This window comes from Felis catus, chromosome A1 (genome assembly GCF_018350175.1).
Source record: "Felis catus isolate Fca126 chromosome A1, F.catus_Fca126_mat1.0, whole genome shotgun sequence".
NCBI classification, from domain to species: Eukaryota; Metazoa; Chordata; class Mammalia; order Carnivora; family Felidae; genus Felis; species Felis catus.
Genome location: NC_058368.1, coordinates 118,390,099 through 118,405,498, shown reverse-complemented (window position 1 = coordinate 118,405,498; position 15,400 = coordinate 118,390,099). Strand labels below are relative to the sequence as shown.

Here is a 15,400-nt window from a genome sequence, read left to right as displayed (position 1 = left end):
AGGCAATGAAACAGACACCACCCAGGACAGGTGGCACAATCCTATCCTCCAGAGAGACAAGGGCTGACCAAGGAAGAGGAAACTGCAAGAGAGAAGTCGGATAAAACACTCTGCTCCCTCACCACTCTCCAGAAATTCCACAGCGCAGAGAAGCCTTGCTGACAGACAAGTACATATACTGGCCCAAAGTCGTGTTCTCCAGTCAAAGGTAGGAGACTATCCTCCTTTAATACCTGCCAAACTTCCTGAATAATCACACACTGCACAAAAAACTGAATGGCACCCTCACTAGTAATGCAAACGAGTTCTCTGGAGCCCTACATTCAAGTGGTTCCTAGTTACAGCTGTATCTCATTTTAGGGAAAGATTTTGTTGTGGCTTTTAATCCCAGAACCACTGCTACATACAGACTGGGGAGTAAGAAATGGAGAAAACTCTAAGCATTGTTTAATTACAGAGACTACTTAGTAATAAACTAGTCAGTTTCCTTCCTACTCTAAACTCATGATTTATAAAATTCAGTTCACTCAGAACTTTCCAGAAACACTCCTGTGGAATCTTTATCAAAATGAAAACTGTACATACCCTTTGGCCCAGCAGCTCCATTTGTAGGATTTGTCCTACAGATCTACCCACTCATGTGCCTGTGAACGTACCAAGATGTTCTGGTAATAGTAAAATGTTGGAAATCATCTAAACATCTATCATTAGGGAGCTGGTTAAAGAAACTGTTATCTGTACTCCATTCAATGGAGCACAATGTAATGCTAAAAATGAGTAGCTCTATATGTATCAATGTACAATAAGATCTAAAATATATTAAGACTGTGCAATATGCAAATATATGCAAAACAGTGCATATGGCATGCTCCAGAAAAATATATAAATATGTATTTTCTGGCACATGCATACATTTTATCTGAAAAAATCGCAAGACATGGTAAAATGTTGCCTCCAGGAGAAGCACTTGACATCAGAAGGCAAGAGGAATTGGAGGGACATTGGAATTCTTCTCTGCCCTTTTGAACGATGTACCATTTATAGGTATTACCTAAACTTTTTTTTTAATTTTAGTTTTCATTTTTTTGAATTTACATCCCAATTAGTTAGCATATAGTGCAACAATGATTTCAGGAGTAGATTCCTTAGTGCCCCTTACCCATTTAGCCCATCCCCCCTCCCACAACCCCTCCAGTGACCCTCAGTTTGTTCTCCATATTTATGAGTCTCTTCTGTTTTGTCCCCCTCCCTGTTTTTATATTGTTTTTGTTTCCCTTCCCTTATATTCATCTGTTATGTCTCTTCAAGTCCTCATATGAGTGAAATCATATGATTTTTGTTTCTCTAATTTCACTTAGCTTAATACCCTCCAGTTCCATCCACATAGTTGCAAATGGCAAGATTTCATTCTTTTGGATTGCCGAGTTATACTCCATTGTATATATATACCACATCTTCTTTATCCATTCATCCATCGATGGACATGTGGGCTCTTTCCATACTTTGGCTATTGTGGATAGTGCTGCTATAAACATGGGGGGGTGCATGTGTCCCTTCAAAACAGCACACCTGTATCCCTTGGATAAATGCCTAGTAGTGCAATTGCTGGGTCACAGGGTAGTTCTATTTTTAGTTTTTTGAGGAGCCTCCATACCGTTTTCCAGAGTGGCTGCACCAGCTTGCATTCCCATTAGATAAACTTTTTTAAAAGAAACACAGATATGAATTAAAGTAAAAACGCCCTTTTAATTTTATTTGCTGAACTGATAATCATTTTCTCCTCTTGTCCCACAAATGCAATAATGAGATACTCAGTGAGGGCTCAGTTTAGGTTTTAGCCCTATCTGCTTGACTGTCTCCATGGCACAGAAAATCCCTCAAGCTAACTCAATCTGCCTGGAAATCTATCTAAAGTCTCACAGGAGGAGCCAGTTCAGAGATTCAAAGTGTTCAAATTAGCCTAGAGTAAACATAAAAGCACATCTGACAGCAAGATCAGATGAGCTTTGAAATTTACCTGTGATGTCTTTACAACCATGTAAAATGGAGTTTATTTTGGCGTTTCTTTTGTGGCAGCAGCAGGAGTCAAAGTGCAGCTACTGGCTTGGCCCAGAGAAGCCAGCTGGTTAACAAGGTTTAGTCCAGAATTCCCAAGCTCCTAAAACCTTTGTCCATCTGGTAAAGAAAACACACACACACACACACACACACACACACACACACACACACACACACACACCACTCTAACCTCAGGAATCTCCTCTTTCTAAATATAGCAGGCAACTGCCGGGTCTCCAAGCTCACCCGCTGAAGCATTCTGTGCCTTCCAACCAAGGTGAAATGAGCCAGATGTAAACACGCCGTGACAGCTTCTGGCCCACACTGCCAAGCTGTTTTCCCTAATATTTCCTCTATTTCTCCACTCTGGGTTTCTACACAAATGTGTAAATCCCTGTGACTCAAATTTGTAAACATTCCTCTGGCCACTAATGCTGTTTTTCTCACCCTAACAAATGTGATTTCCTTCTTGGTCTCTGAAATTTGAGGTTGGAATAGCCTATTAGATATGGGCAAAGCCCCACCCCGTCTCCCATTTTATCCCTAAGAACCTGGAGCTTAGAAAACACAATGGATGGGTCCAAAGCTAATTAGGACACAGCCAATTAATTGTAATCTCTGTCTCCCCCCCTCCCCCCCACCCCCTACCCCCCCCACACACACAAATACACACACACCAGATTTTTTTTTCACAGGCTGTGGTTCTTTTAGAATTCATATCAGTGCCTAACAGAAAGGCCTGTTTTTTTTTAAGGATGCTTCCAATTTAAGCAAAAGGTTAAGCTTCAGAAACATAATCTAACACACTCAAATGAGCAAGAGACAAATACAAACTGACTATACAGATGCAAAGGACCTAAACAATAGATGTCAAAGGGCTTATAAAACTTGGAGGCTGGCAATAATTCCATATTGAGGAACCTTCCAGGAATGTTCAAGGATCCTGGAATCCTTTATCCCATGGAAATGTTAGAACGTACCCACAAAGGTACGTGTGCATATGATCCCTGCAGCACTTTCTCTAATAGTGAAAAACCTAGACAATCCAAATTATCTTTCAAGAGGAGACAAGGTAAATAAGCCATGGTGTATCCACATAGCAGAATTCTCTGCAGATATTAAAAAGAATATACTATGTACAGGTACTGACATGGAAGAGGTCTAAGTCATAGTATTAACCAGAAAAGCAAAACACAGAATAATTTATATAGTATAATCCCATTTATGGAGAAAAAAATACACATACAAAAAAGAAGAAAAAAAGGCGTATCAAACAGTTGACAGTTGGTTGTCAGGAAAGTGGGTTCTTTACATTTCCATATTCTTTGATGCTATTAAGACAATGTATTCGTGAACTATCTGTGTAATTTTTTTCACCTTTGTACTATAAGATTAGGTCATTCATTCACATGGTTAACTTCCACCCCAAATCTCATCATCCCCAAGTCATCTTTACTTCAGAAAATAGCACCATCATTCACGTAACTGCTAAAGCCAGAACATTTGAATCATTCTTGACTTCACTGTTTAAGAACCTTCACTGTTTAAGAATCAAACAGCAAATCCTGTGGGCTCTACGCGATTCTTGCCCCACTGTATCTATTCTACACACGGTGGCCCCCAGGATCTCCCAAAAACACAAGTAGGATCACATCACAACCTCCCATGGCTTCCAGTTACACTTAGAATAAAACCCAAAATTCGTTTTGGGACTCAAGACAAGGCCTGGCTCCTAGACTCTCTCCCTGTTCATTTGCCATCATTGTTTGCCAACCACACTGGCCTCCCTGCGGGTCCTCAACACACCATGCACTTTCCCACCTTGTGACTTGTGCACCTGTTACTGCCACCCTAAAAGCCATTACTCTAGGTCTTGTAGGACATGTTAAGAGCAGAGCAGGACTCCATATTTGTTGAATAAAAGTCTTCCTTGACAGCAAAAAAATGTATCATTTGGTATTCACTGGGTTATAATTTTAAAAATCAAAACTAAGGACAGTCATAAATTTAAATCTGTGGGCACCTGGGTGGTTCAGTCGGTTAAGTCTCTGACTCTTAATCTCAGCTGAGGTCTTGATCTCAGGGTCATGAGTTTAAGCCCCATATTGGCTCCATAATGGGTGTGAAGACTACTTAAAAAAAGAAAAAAAAATGAGGGGCACCTGAGTGGCTCAGTTGAGCATCTGCCTCTTGATTTTCACTCAAGTCATGATCCCAGTGTCATGGGATGAGACTCGCATTGAGCTGAGCCTAGTAGAACCTGGTTGAGATTCTCTCCCTCTGCTCCTCTTGCCCGTTCATGCTCGCTCTCTCTCTCTCTCTCTCTCAAATAACATTTTAAAAAATTGTTTAAAAAAAAAGAAAAAGAAAAAAGAAATTTAAATCTAGAAAAAGCACGTTGTTGGCTTCATATTGGTATCTCTCCCTTGCATAGCTTTTTAAAATGCAGCGTCCTTGGGGTGCCTGGGTGCCTCAGTAGGTTAAGCGTCTGACTTCAGCTCAGGTCATGATCTCACGGTTTGTGAGTTCAAGCTCCATGTCAGGCTCTGTGCTGACAGCCTGAAGCCTGCTTCAGATTCAGTGCCTCCCTTTCTCTCTGCCCCTCCTTCCCCTGCTTGCACTCTCTCTCTCTCAAAACTAAACATTAAAAAAATCTTTTTAAATGCAATGGCCTTGATGAGATAATAAAGTCACCTTCATGAGTCCCTTTCTCCAACAGCTCAGTGGTGATCCCTGTTCCTCCCTGACCCATTCTCATTTCATCAGTTCATGGGGTTTGTGATCATTAGCTTATATTGACCAGAATTAGGAAGTCCAGCCTGAGGCCTCTGCCCAGAGGGATGCTAACTAGCCTTATAAAAGCAGAAACCAGAAATTCAGCCTCCAAAGAACCACCATCCTAAGCCCTGGGATCCTGAAACTGATCACTCAAATGCATCTGAGGTTAAAGCAAATGGAAGCAAAAAGTCCCCAAATGAGGCTAAATGAAGAAAATATACTGAGCACTGTCCACTTAATCATCAAGTTTTATGGGACAAAATAAAGGGAAAAATCTAAGACATAAGACAGTGCCCAACAAAAAGATCTACATAGACATCTCAGCAAAGAAAATGCACCACTGGTCAATAAGCACATGGAAATACGCTCAACATCATTAGTCATCAGGAAAATGAAAATTAAAACCAGGATTAACCACTTCACACCCACTAGGAAGGCTGCAATCAGAAAGACAGACAATAACAAGTATTGGTGATAATGCAGACAAGCTGAAACCTTTGTACAAAGCCAATGGGAATTTAAAAGGATGTTTCTGCTGTGGAAAACACTGGCAGGTTTTTAAAAATTAAATATAAGTTTACCATACAACTTAGCAGTTCTGCTTTCAGATAAGAAATGAAATAAGAAATGAAAACATATGTCCACACAAAGACATGTACACAAATGTTCACTGCAAGCATTTTTCCTAAGAGCCAAAAATGAGAACCCAAATGTCTATCAAACGGTGAATGGATCAAGAAAATACGATTCACACATGGAATACTCTTCAACAATAAAAAGGAACAAAGCAACACATGCCACAACACAGATTAATCTAAAAACACTACACTAACTGAAAGAAGCTGGATACAAAAGACCATATAATGTATGATTCAATTTAGCTTTTTCATAGACAACAAATCTATAAGGGGTAGAAAAAAGTAGATTAGCGGTTGTCTGAGGCTTGAGGTGAGACTAAAGAGTGCCAATTGGAGGTGAAAGAAATGTTCTAAAACTGGAATGGGGTGATGGTTGCATAATTCTGCAAACTAACTACAAATGAACTGTACACTTAAAACTGGTGAATTTTATACTTCAATAAAGCTCTTAAAACAACTCCCCAAAACATGCTGCCTTGAAACAAATGGCTACTTTAAAAGGAATAACCATAGGGGCGCCTGGTGGCTCAGTCAGTTAAACCTCCGACATCGGCTCAGGTCATGATCCCGCGGTTTGTGAGTTCGAGCCCCCGCGTCGGGCTCTGTGTTGACAGCTCGGAGCCTGGAGCCTGCTTCCGATTCTGTGTCTCCCCTTCTCTCTGCCCCTCCCCTGCTCGTGCTCTGTCTGTTTCTCAATAATAAATAAACATAAATATAACGTTCATGAGAGGCATTTGTAAACGGATAGGTCAATTCCTAACTTCTAGTGATCAATCCATGAGGGGAAAAAATGGAGAGGAGAAAAAAAGTTTTTTTAAGATTTTAAAGGAGAAAGAATAGTCTTTCTTCATGATAGTTGTGGATAATCATAGCCCAACAAATAAGATATTCAGCCATAAAAACGAATGAAATTCGGACACATGCTACAACATGGATGAACTCTGAAGATATTAAGCTAAGAGAAATAAACCAGGCACAAATGGTCAAGTACAGTATTATTCCACTAATATGAAGTACTCAGAGTAGTCAACCTCATGAAAAAAAAGCAGAACAGACGTTACCAGGTATTGGGGGGAGGGGAGAATGAGCAGTTAGTGTTTAATGGCTACATAGTTTCAGTTTGGGAAAACAAAAAAATTCTGCAAAGTGATAGCACTGATAGTTACACAACATTGAGAACTACTTAATACCAATGAACTGTACACCTACAAAAGGTTAAAGTGGTAAATTTTGTGTTATGTTTCTTTTATCACACACACACACACACACACACACACACACAAGGAACAATACTCAACAAACTCAACAATAAGGAAACAACCCAATTTATTTTTTTTTTAATTTTTTTTAATGTTTTTATTTATTTTTGAGACAGAGAGAGGCAGAGCATGAGTATGGGAGGGGCAGAGAGAGAGGGAGACACAGAATCGGAAGCAGGCTCCAGGCTCTGCGCTGTCAGCACAGAGCCCGATGCGGGGCTCGAGCTCACAGACTGTGAGATCATAACCTGAGCCAAAGCCGGATGCTTAACCGACTGAGCCACGCAGGCGCCCCAACAACCCAATTTAAAAATGAACAAAAGATCAGAAGAGACACCTCACCAAAGAAGATACACAGCTGGAAAATAAACATATGAAAAGATACACAACATCATGTCATTAAGGAAATACAGATTTAAAAAACAGTGAGACACCACTACAGGCCTGTTATAATAGCTAAATCCAAAGCACACTCTGCCTTATCAGTAGGGAGCCTGATGCAGGGCTTGAACCCAGGAACCATGAGATCATGACCTGAGGTGAAGTGGGACGCTAAACCAACTGAGCCCCCCAGGCGCCCCTGACAACGCCAAATTCTGATGAGGATGTAGAGCAACAAGAACGCTCATTCTTTACTCACAGGAAGGCAAAATGGCACCACACTTTGGAAAACAGTTGGGCAGTTTCTTACAAAACTGGAATACTCGATCCGCCAGTTGTGCTCCTTGATATTTACTCAAATGAGTTAAAAGCCTATGTCCACACATGAACCTTCAGACAAATGTTTGTATCAGCTTTATTCCTAACAGCCAAAACTGGGAAGCAACCAAGATGCCCTTCAATAAATAAGCGGATACATTCATATGGTACATCCAAAGGAGTATTTGCCAGTGATAAAAAGAAATGAGCTATTAAGCCACAAAAAGACATGAAGGAATTTTAAATGCATATTGCTAAATGAAAGAAGTCAGTCTGAAAGGCTAACCACCCTATGATTCCAGCCGCCAGCATATAACACTCTGGAAAAGGCAAAACTAGGGAAATAGTAAAAGAGAACAGTCACTGCAAGAACAGGGGCACAGGAATGAATAAGTGGAGCACGGGGGATTTTTAGGGCAGTGAAACTATTCTGCATGATACTGCAATGGGCAATACAAGTTATTTAACATTTGTCAAAACCCAGAGAATGTACAATGCAAAGAATGGACCCTGATGTAAACTTTGGATTTTAGTGAATAACCCTATCACCACACTAATGCAAGGTGTCAATGACAGGGGAAATTGAGAGGAATAGGTATGAAGGGCTGGTATGAGAACTCCCTATACTTTCCACTCAGCTGTTCTGTAAACTTAAAACTGCCCTAAAAATATTGTCTTATTAATCATAAAATGAAGGGAAGAGACCTCAGACCTCTGTCAGTAGGTTGAGGACTACAATTTAAATGCAATTTATTCAATCCAATAAAGATAATGGATTAAAGTAGAAGAATTTTTTTCTTTTTTTGAGAGAGAGAGAGAGAGAGCACACGTAAGCAGAGGTGGAGGAGAGGGAGAGAGAGAATTCCAAGCATGTTCCATGCCCAGCGCAAAGTCCAACTCAGTCTCAGGACTATGAGATCATGACCTGAGCCAAAATCAAAAGTCAGGTGCTTAACCAACTGAGCCACCCAGGCGCCCCATAAGGAACTTTTAAGTTAATGTTACATAAAAACTACAAAATCTTGTTTGGACTTAATTTACTGTTGTTTATGTTTGTATGACTAATATTCCAAATGTCAGCATTACAAATTACCACCATTTATAAATAATTTGCAAATGTCTCTTTCTTCCCTTTAATTTGCAAGGTGCTAAAGCAAAGCAAAGGAACTGGGAAAATGTTTTTGCTACTTAACTCCATACCCATTTGTCTTATTAGGATTTTGTAAGTAATATAATTACTCCTGAACACAGGAGACTGGTAATGAACATCCTTTGGGAAGCCATTCAAGAGGGCTCATCTCACTACTACAAAAAGCCTATGACAAATCCTAAAGAACTACAAAAGTGTGACATGATTTAAACCACCAACTCTTTAAAAAAATAATGAATTCAAAAAGAAAAAAATAATAAAGCATGCAACACTTCATGTTGACTTTTTTCACTCTTGTTTAAATGAGCATTGAGAATAAACCATTTTTCTTATCAAATCAGACCCAGGAATAGGTTTCTGGCCTTCCTGTTTGATGTTTTATTATCCAGCTAAAAGAATCACTTCCAATTATAAAATAAATAAATCATGTGATATACAGCACATTGACTACTGTTCATAGTGGCATAGAGTATGTTTGTAAGTTGCTAAGAAAGTACATCTAAAAGTTCTCATCACACACAAAAAATTCTATAACTGTATGGTGACAGATGTTAACTAGATTTATTGTTGTGATCCTGCACAACATACACAAATACAGAATCCTGTTGTACACCTGAAACTAATACAAAGTTATATATCAATTATAGCACAATTTACATTTTTTTAATTAAAAAATAAATTAATGTGGGGCGCCTGGGTGGCTCAGTCAGTTAGGTGTCCGACGTTGGCTCAGGTCATGATCTCGCAGTTCGTGAGTTCGAGCCCCGCGTCGGGCTCTGTGCTGACAGCTCAGAGCCTGGAGACTGCTTTGAATTCTATGTCTCCCTCTCTCTCTCTGCCCCTCTCCTGCTCACACTGTTTCTCTCTCTCTCAAAAATAAACATTAAAAAAATGTTTTAAATAATAAAATATATTAATACTATAAAAGTATACATTTTTTAAAAAAATTATTTTTAAAAAGAATCACTGATAACCACTCATTGATACCAAAGATAAACTCTAGCACTTTATAAAGGCAAGACACAGCCAGACTCCCATCATTTCCTTTCTAGCCTATAATGTTTCTTTAATCCTATGATGGAAACACAAAACTTCAAAGCACAATACAAAATATTAGCTATTCATTGCTACCCAGGTTTCAGAGTCTGAAAAAACAACAGACACAATACTTTCACTTAATCTAGCATGTGCCACATGCTTCTCCTTTCTAGGGTCTAGATCTATGAAGAATTTGCATCTTCAGTACTAATATGGTTACTGAAAACACTCAAGGGTCATGTTCAAGAGAGTCCACTGCCTGCAGTCCATTGCTAGGTTCAAAACCTGGTTGTATAACTTACTAGCTATGTAACCTTAGACAAGTTGCCCCAAGTCTAAAATACAGAAAAATAAGAATATTCACTCACAGAATGGTGGTAAGGACTAATGAGACTAATGTGGACACAGCATAGGGCCAGGCACTTGGTAAATGCTCAAGAAACAAAAACACATCATCCCAAAAGTTTTCATAAATACTACAGACTCGAAATATACATTTACTTCATTTTGTTAAAAAGAAAGAAAGAAAGAAAGAAAGAAAGAAAGAAAGAAAGAAAGAAAGAAAGAAAGAAAGAAAGAAACAGAAACAGAAAGAAAGAAAGAAAGAAAGAAGAAAGAAAGAAAGAAAGAAAGAAAGAAAGAAAGAAAGAAAGAAAAAGAAAAAGAAAGAAAGAAAGAAAGAAAAAAGTGTCACCCAGCAGGTAAGACCCCAGAGTAAGGCTTTATGGAGTATCACACATGCTGCCCCAACTTGACTGAAAGTTCACAGAAGGAACGGGCTAGATTCCTAGTTTTATTTTGGTCTCCTCTGTGTCCATCACAGTACCAGGAACTAGAACTAATCCATTCACCACTCATGAGTTTGAAACACAAAGGAGCACACGTGGGTTCCTCCCAGCCCTGGGAAACAGTTCCATCTTTGGGATATGACCTCTACTTAAATGCCCTTGAAGAAGAGTAGCATATAGATTCTAAGTTCCCCCACCTGAAAGTCCAATGAAAAACTCTGTTCCTAAAGTTGGTCACTAACACCTAGGACGAAACTATTAAAACTGCACATGTGATGTTCAGAATAGACAAATCTATAAAGACTGAAAATACTTTAGTGGTTGACAGGGGCTGGGGACAGGGGTAGCAGGGAGCTGGGAGAAAATGGGAAACAATGGTTAATGGGAATGAGATTTCTTTGTGGGGATGACTGCACAATTCTGTGAATGTAGTAAAAACCAGTGAACTGGATTCTGTAAGTGGGTGAACTATACAGTAAGGTAAATTATACCTTAAAAAAGTTGATACCTTAACATCTGGATTTTTGCCCCACCCCTTCCATCTTAGATTATCAGAACAAGGGTATTCATTATATCTCATTAAGCAGAAGCCAAATTTATAGCCATAAGTCCACACAACCCAACTCTCAAGATGGAAAGACACAGTTCCTGAAAACCCACATCACTCCTTAAAACCAATAGCCGAATTCACTCTCATTTCTATGAAACCACGTTTGGTTTGCCACTGGGTCCATGACACCCGCTCTGAAGTCCAATGCATTCTGCAAGCTTTTCCTGCAAGACAAGAGAGAGAGGCAGCCAGCCCAGCCACTGAGGGGAGATGTTAAGCTAGCCGGAAGGTTGAAAATTTGTTACCAGAATGTTATTAGGAACAGAAAGAATGTTGGGAGGCTTACTACTATTTTTTTTTTTATTTGTGGAACTTTTTTGGCATAACCACAACATTATGCAAAGAGGATTGCCAGGACTCTTCCCACGGTAACCAGTGGTTAACACATACACAACTGTGTAAGTTATCAACAAGTGGCATGAAGAAGGCATATTGCTTAACTCCCTGCACCCAAACCAAAAAATGCCCCTCTGCTCTTAGTAACGTTTGCTCTGAGTCTTGACAACCCCGAATGCTGAAAGATGATTACAGCCACCAACAAGTGAGCAGTGCTATGCACCGGGCTCTAAGCTAAGTGCTTTCTTTATAAGCACTGAATCATTTGATCCTCACAACACTAGAAGGTCAGGGTGGCTACTGCACAGGAGGAGCTCAGTCAGGCTCAGTGACTTGCCCAAAGTCAACCAGTAAGTGAGCGGGTTAAGATTCGAACCTAGGAAATCCTAAAACTTAAATCTGCAACTTCGTTTCCAGCTACTATGGTCTCTACAGAAAGAAAGAAAGCCTTGAACATACAAATTCCTCCCAACTGAGACTCTGATTCATCAGGGTAAGAAAAGAGTCCTGAACACAACAGCAGCACCCACAGGAAAGACCTAGACAAATAGGTGAGATCTAGGTCCTTTAGGTGAAAATAGGTCCTTTTTCAGGACAGAAAAAGCTGACTGTCACCAAGGTAGGTCCCAAATTATTTTATTGCTTATCTTCTATGTATCCAGATCAGAGGCTTGGACTCCAGGGAAAAACTTCAAGGGGGTTATTTGTTTATCAGATTCTCAAGGGGATTCAAAAGACAACAGACCTAGACAACAGTTCTGCTTGGGGGTTAAGTTAAGCACAGGCAACTTTGGAATCAGACAACTTGGGTTCAAATACATTCAAATGCTGTGTCACCTTGAGCAGGTGACCGACCTCTCTGACCTTCAGTTTCTTCATAAATAAAATGTTAAGTAGTAACAACAATGATCTAGCTGAACTTTAGCAATCCCAAGGGGCCCGTTTTATTGCCTCAGGTTAACACACAAAAGAAATCTAAACCCAGAGTTCTGTGAATACTAATTATAAAATAAAACCATAAAATTTTATAGTTGGAAGAGGCTATAAATCATCTAAACTAGTGTTATTTATATAATTGTCTATTTTTTTCTGTTTAATTAGTTTTAAAAATACCGGCTTTACATTTTCAGTAGTAAGAAGGATGAACAGAAGAAAAATAATACACAAACACTACGACAGTAACATACACTGTATAAGCTCCTAATGATAATGGAATGCCTCAAATCTGGGAAACAGTGATCAACTCCACCCTTTCCACTTAAGAGGTCACATGACCTATGCAACTAATAGTAGCAGCTGAAGAGTATAGTTAAGTACAGCTGGATATACAGGGATTAGAACATTTAGTTCCTCGCTAGTCTTTCTCCCAAGTTACAGGTCTGCTCTATTCCATTAGACAACTTAAATAACTCTTAAACCCTATTACTGCATTATTCCCTCCTACCCAAAGAATTCTGACCCCTGCCAAAGAAATAGTAGCAGGCAAATAAACTGCCAGTCACACAAATGCACCCTACTCATACTCAAGGCAGACATACAACTGCAATTCCAAATACTCGCAGGCTTGGTCTAGGAGATCCATTCTGGGTGAGCAGGATGGGGAAGGATTAAGAGCTCTGTATTAGCAGGAACTCCAACTCTGGCTCAGACCATGCAGGGGTTCAAAACTAGGTCCCACTGATAACAGCTGTGTGGCGCTGGACTAAAGATTCACCAAGCTTGTTTTCTCATTTGTAAAATAAGTAACAGACAATTCACTGGCGAGGAATCAGTCTCTGTAGCCACAGGGCAGCAAAATATTCACTGCTACATAGTCAGGGTCCAGGGCAGTAACCAGCACACTGCAGGCACTGTGTATATTTACTGAAATAAGCAGATGCCCAATTAAAGCCATTACTACCTACCTCTACATTTTTAGAAGCATCGGGGTCACAAAATGACATCTCAGGCACTTGACTTCTGTTAAGTCTCCTTTAAAGAGGCCTGGGAACAATTCTCACAGGTGGGACCCCACTCTGCCAATGCAACCTTTCTTAGCTGAAAGATCTCACCTATTAAGATACCCATCACACAGACAGGAAAAGAAAAGCCAAAGACAGTTCAGTTCCACTATCTTCCTTCGTGTCATTCCCGGTTCTCAAAACTAAAAGATGAACCCAACTATTTTTAAATGGGTAGAACTGTGAAGGCACCAAAAAGGACCGCCCAATCCAAGAAGCCCATCCCTAGAACGCTCTCATTTGGCCAGGAGAAACTCTGGCTCTGCAAAAGTCAAGGGATAATCACACACAGAATGCAAATTTCAGTGCTCCCCTAACCAAAAGGAAATAAGCAAAAATAGTTTTACAAAAGGTTCCAGAATCTTTCAGGACGAGTTTAAACCTCTCCTTTCTGAGTGAGGACGTTGGACATTTCCTCCAAAATCCTGGAGTTTTCAAGGATAATGGGAGAGGTAGAAAGGAGAGCGAGGGAGCGGGAGAGGGAGACAGTCAGGATATGCTCGTTCTATTTTTAAACCCTCGCCCACAGTTTAGAGTAAAGGAACACTCTGATGCTGTACTCCCACCCCTGTCACCTTCTGCTAAACACAAGAATCCGAACCTGCACACGTACACGGCCCTGGATTACTGGCTGCCAACACTCCCCAGAACCGTGAGCTAAGCAGCCCTTCCACCCAGCCCTTCTCTGGCACCGCCGGTGCCTTTCGGAGAAACGGGCGGCCCGGAGACAGCGAAGCAATCACTAGCCGCCTTCTCCCGAGGGGAGGCAGCGCCCCCTTGGCAGGGCACGTTCCAGTTCCCTGGCTGGGTACCCAGGGGTGAGCAAGTGTTCCCCCACGGGAGCCGCAGTGGTGGACGCGATGGGGTTTCCCGACGGGGTGCGGCGCGCCGGGCACTGGCGTCCCACTCCCGGGACACCTGTGTGCCGCGCACACCCAGCCGCGGTGCCCCGCGAGCACCACTCGCCCTCGGTCACCTCCCGGCCATCCCAGAAAGCCAAAGGCTGGGCGGCGGGTCTCCTTCCTCATCGACTCGCCCATCTTACGTCCCCGTCTCGCCCCACTGCAAGCACCTACACCCGTCCCTCAGTGACCCCCGGGGCGGAACGGCAGCCGGCGCGCGGGTGCCCAGGGCCGAGAGCCGCCCGACGGCCCTCCCGCCTCAGGGCCCCGTCCCCTCCGGACTCGGGACACTCACTCTTAAGCGCGCTGATGAGTGACTTCCCGTCCTTGATGAGCTCCTTGATGAATTTGTTGGTCTTGTCCAGCTCCGCTTCGTGCGACTTGAGCGTCTCTCTGAAGTGCGGGCTGTCGAGGCAGCAGTCGCTGAATTCGAGCGCGGGGAGCCCCATAGTGGCCGAGTCGCCCAGCCGGGGGGCGCGCCTCCCCCGGCGCCCCGGAGGCCCGCAGCCCCAAGCACGCGCGCGGCGGGACCCCGGCCGGGACCCCCGACGCCCGCCGGCTCCACAGGTGTGGCGCCGGCTCGCCCTCCGCGCGGTGTCCGCCGGCACGCAAGACTCCTGACCCGCGCGGGGACCCAGCGGAGGGGCCGCTGCTCCCGCGGCGCGCAACGGAGTGGTGGGCGGGCAGGAAGCGCAGCGGCGGACCCGCGGCGGTGCCGGGAAACGAGAAGCAGGCGAGCGAGTGCGGCCGCCGCCTCCCCGCCTCCTTCGCCAGTTCGCTCTCCAGCAGCCTCGAGCGCCCTCTCACAGCAGCCTCGGCCGCCCCACCGGCGTCCGGGCCGCTCGAACCTGCTAGCGATGACCTAATCTCAGCAGGACCAATCAACGTGTCCGTCTCAGCCCGACCCCCCTGCCTCCCGGGGACACCCGGCCATTCCGCGGCCTTGACCCAATCAGCGGGGCCTAGAGGCGGGGCCTCGGGCGGGGGGCGGGGCCCACGCCACCGCCTAGGTCCGCAACACAAGCTCCGCCTTCTCCCGCCGGCGCTGTGTTGCAGACCCGGCGCCCAAGGGGTGATTGCTGCGGTGCACGGGCCCTTGCCACTCCTGATCGTGGCGACTTGCCGCGGCCAGGGTCCGAAGCCG

At 42.9% G+C, this 15,400-nt stretch overlaps 1 protein-coding gene across 7 annotated transcripts in view; it reads right to left on the bottom strand.

The window, feature by feature from the left end:
- The window catches only part of ARHGAP26 (Rho GTPase activating protein 26), a 427,680-nt gene extending 412,590 nt beyond the window's left edge, over nucleotides 1-15,090 (bottom strand). For 6 of the 7 annotated variants that reach the window (XM_019833787.3, XM_011282723.4, XM_019833796.3 and 3 more), the window contains exon 1: nucleotides 14,552-15,088. In XM_019833787.3, the coding sequence (XP_019689346.1) occupies nucleotides 14,552-14,705 (154 nt within the window). In that variant the 5' untranslated portion in view covers nucleotides 14,706-15,088. Of the gene's footprint in view, nucleotides 1-14,551 lie in introns of all 7 variants that reach the window. The other variant, XM_011282717.4, reaches the window with a different exon arrangement.
- Between the last annotated feature and the right edge of the window lie 310 nt (nucleotides 15,091-15,400).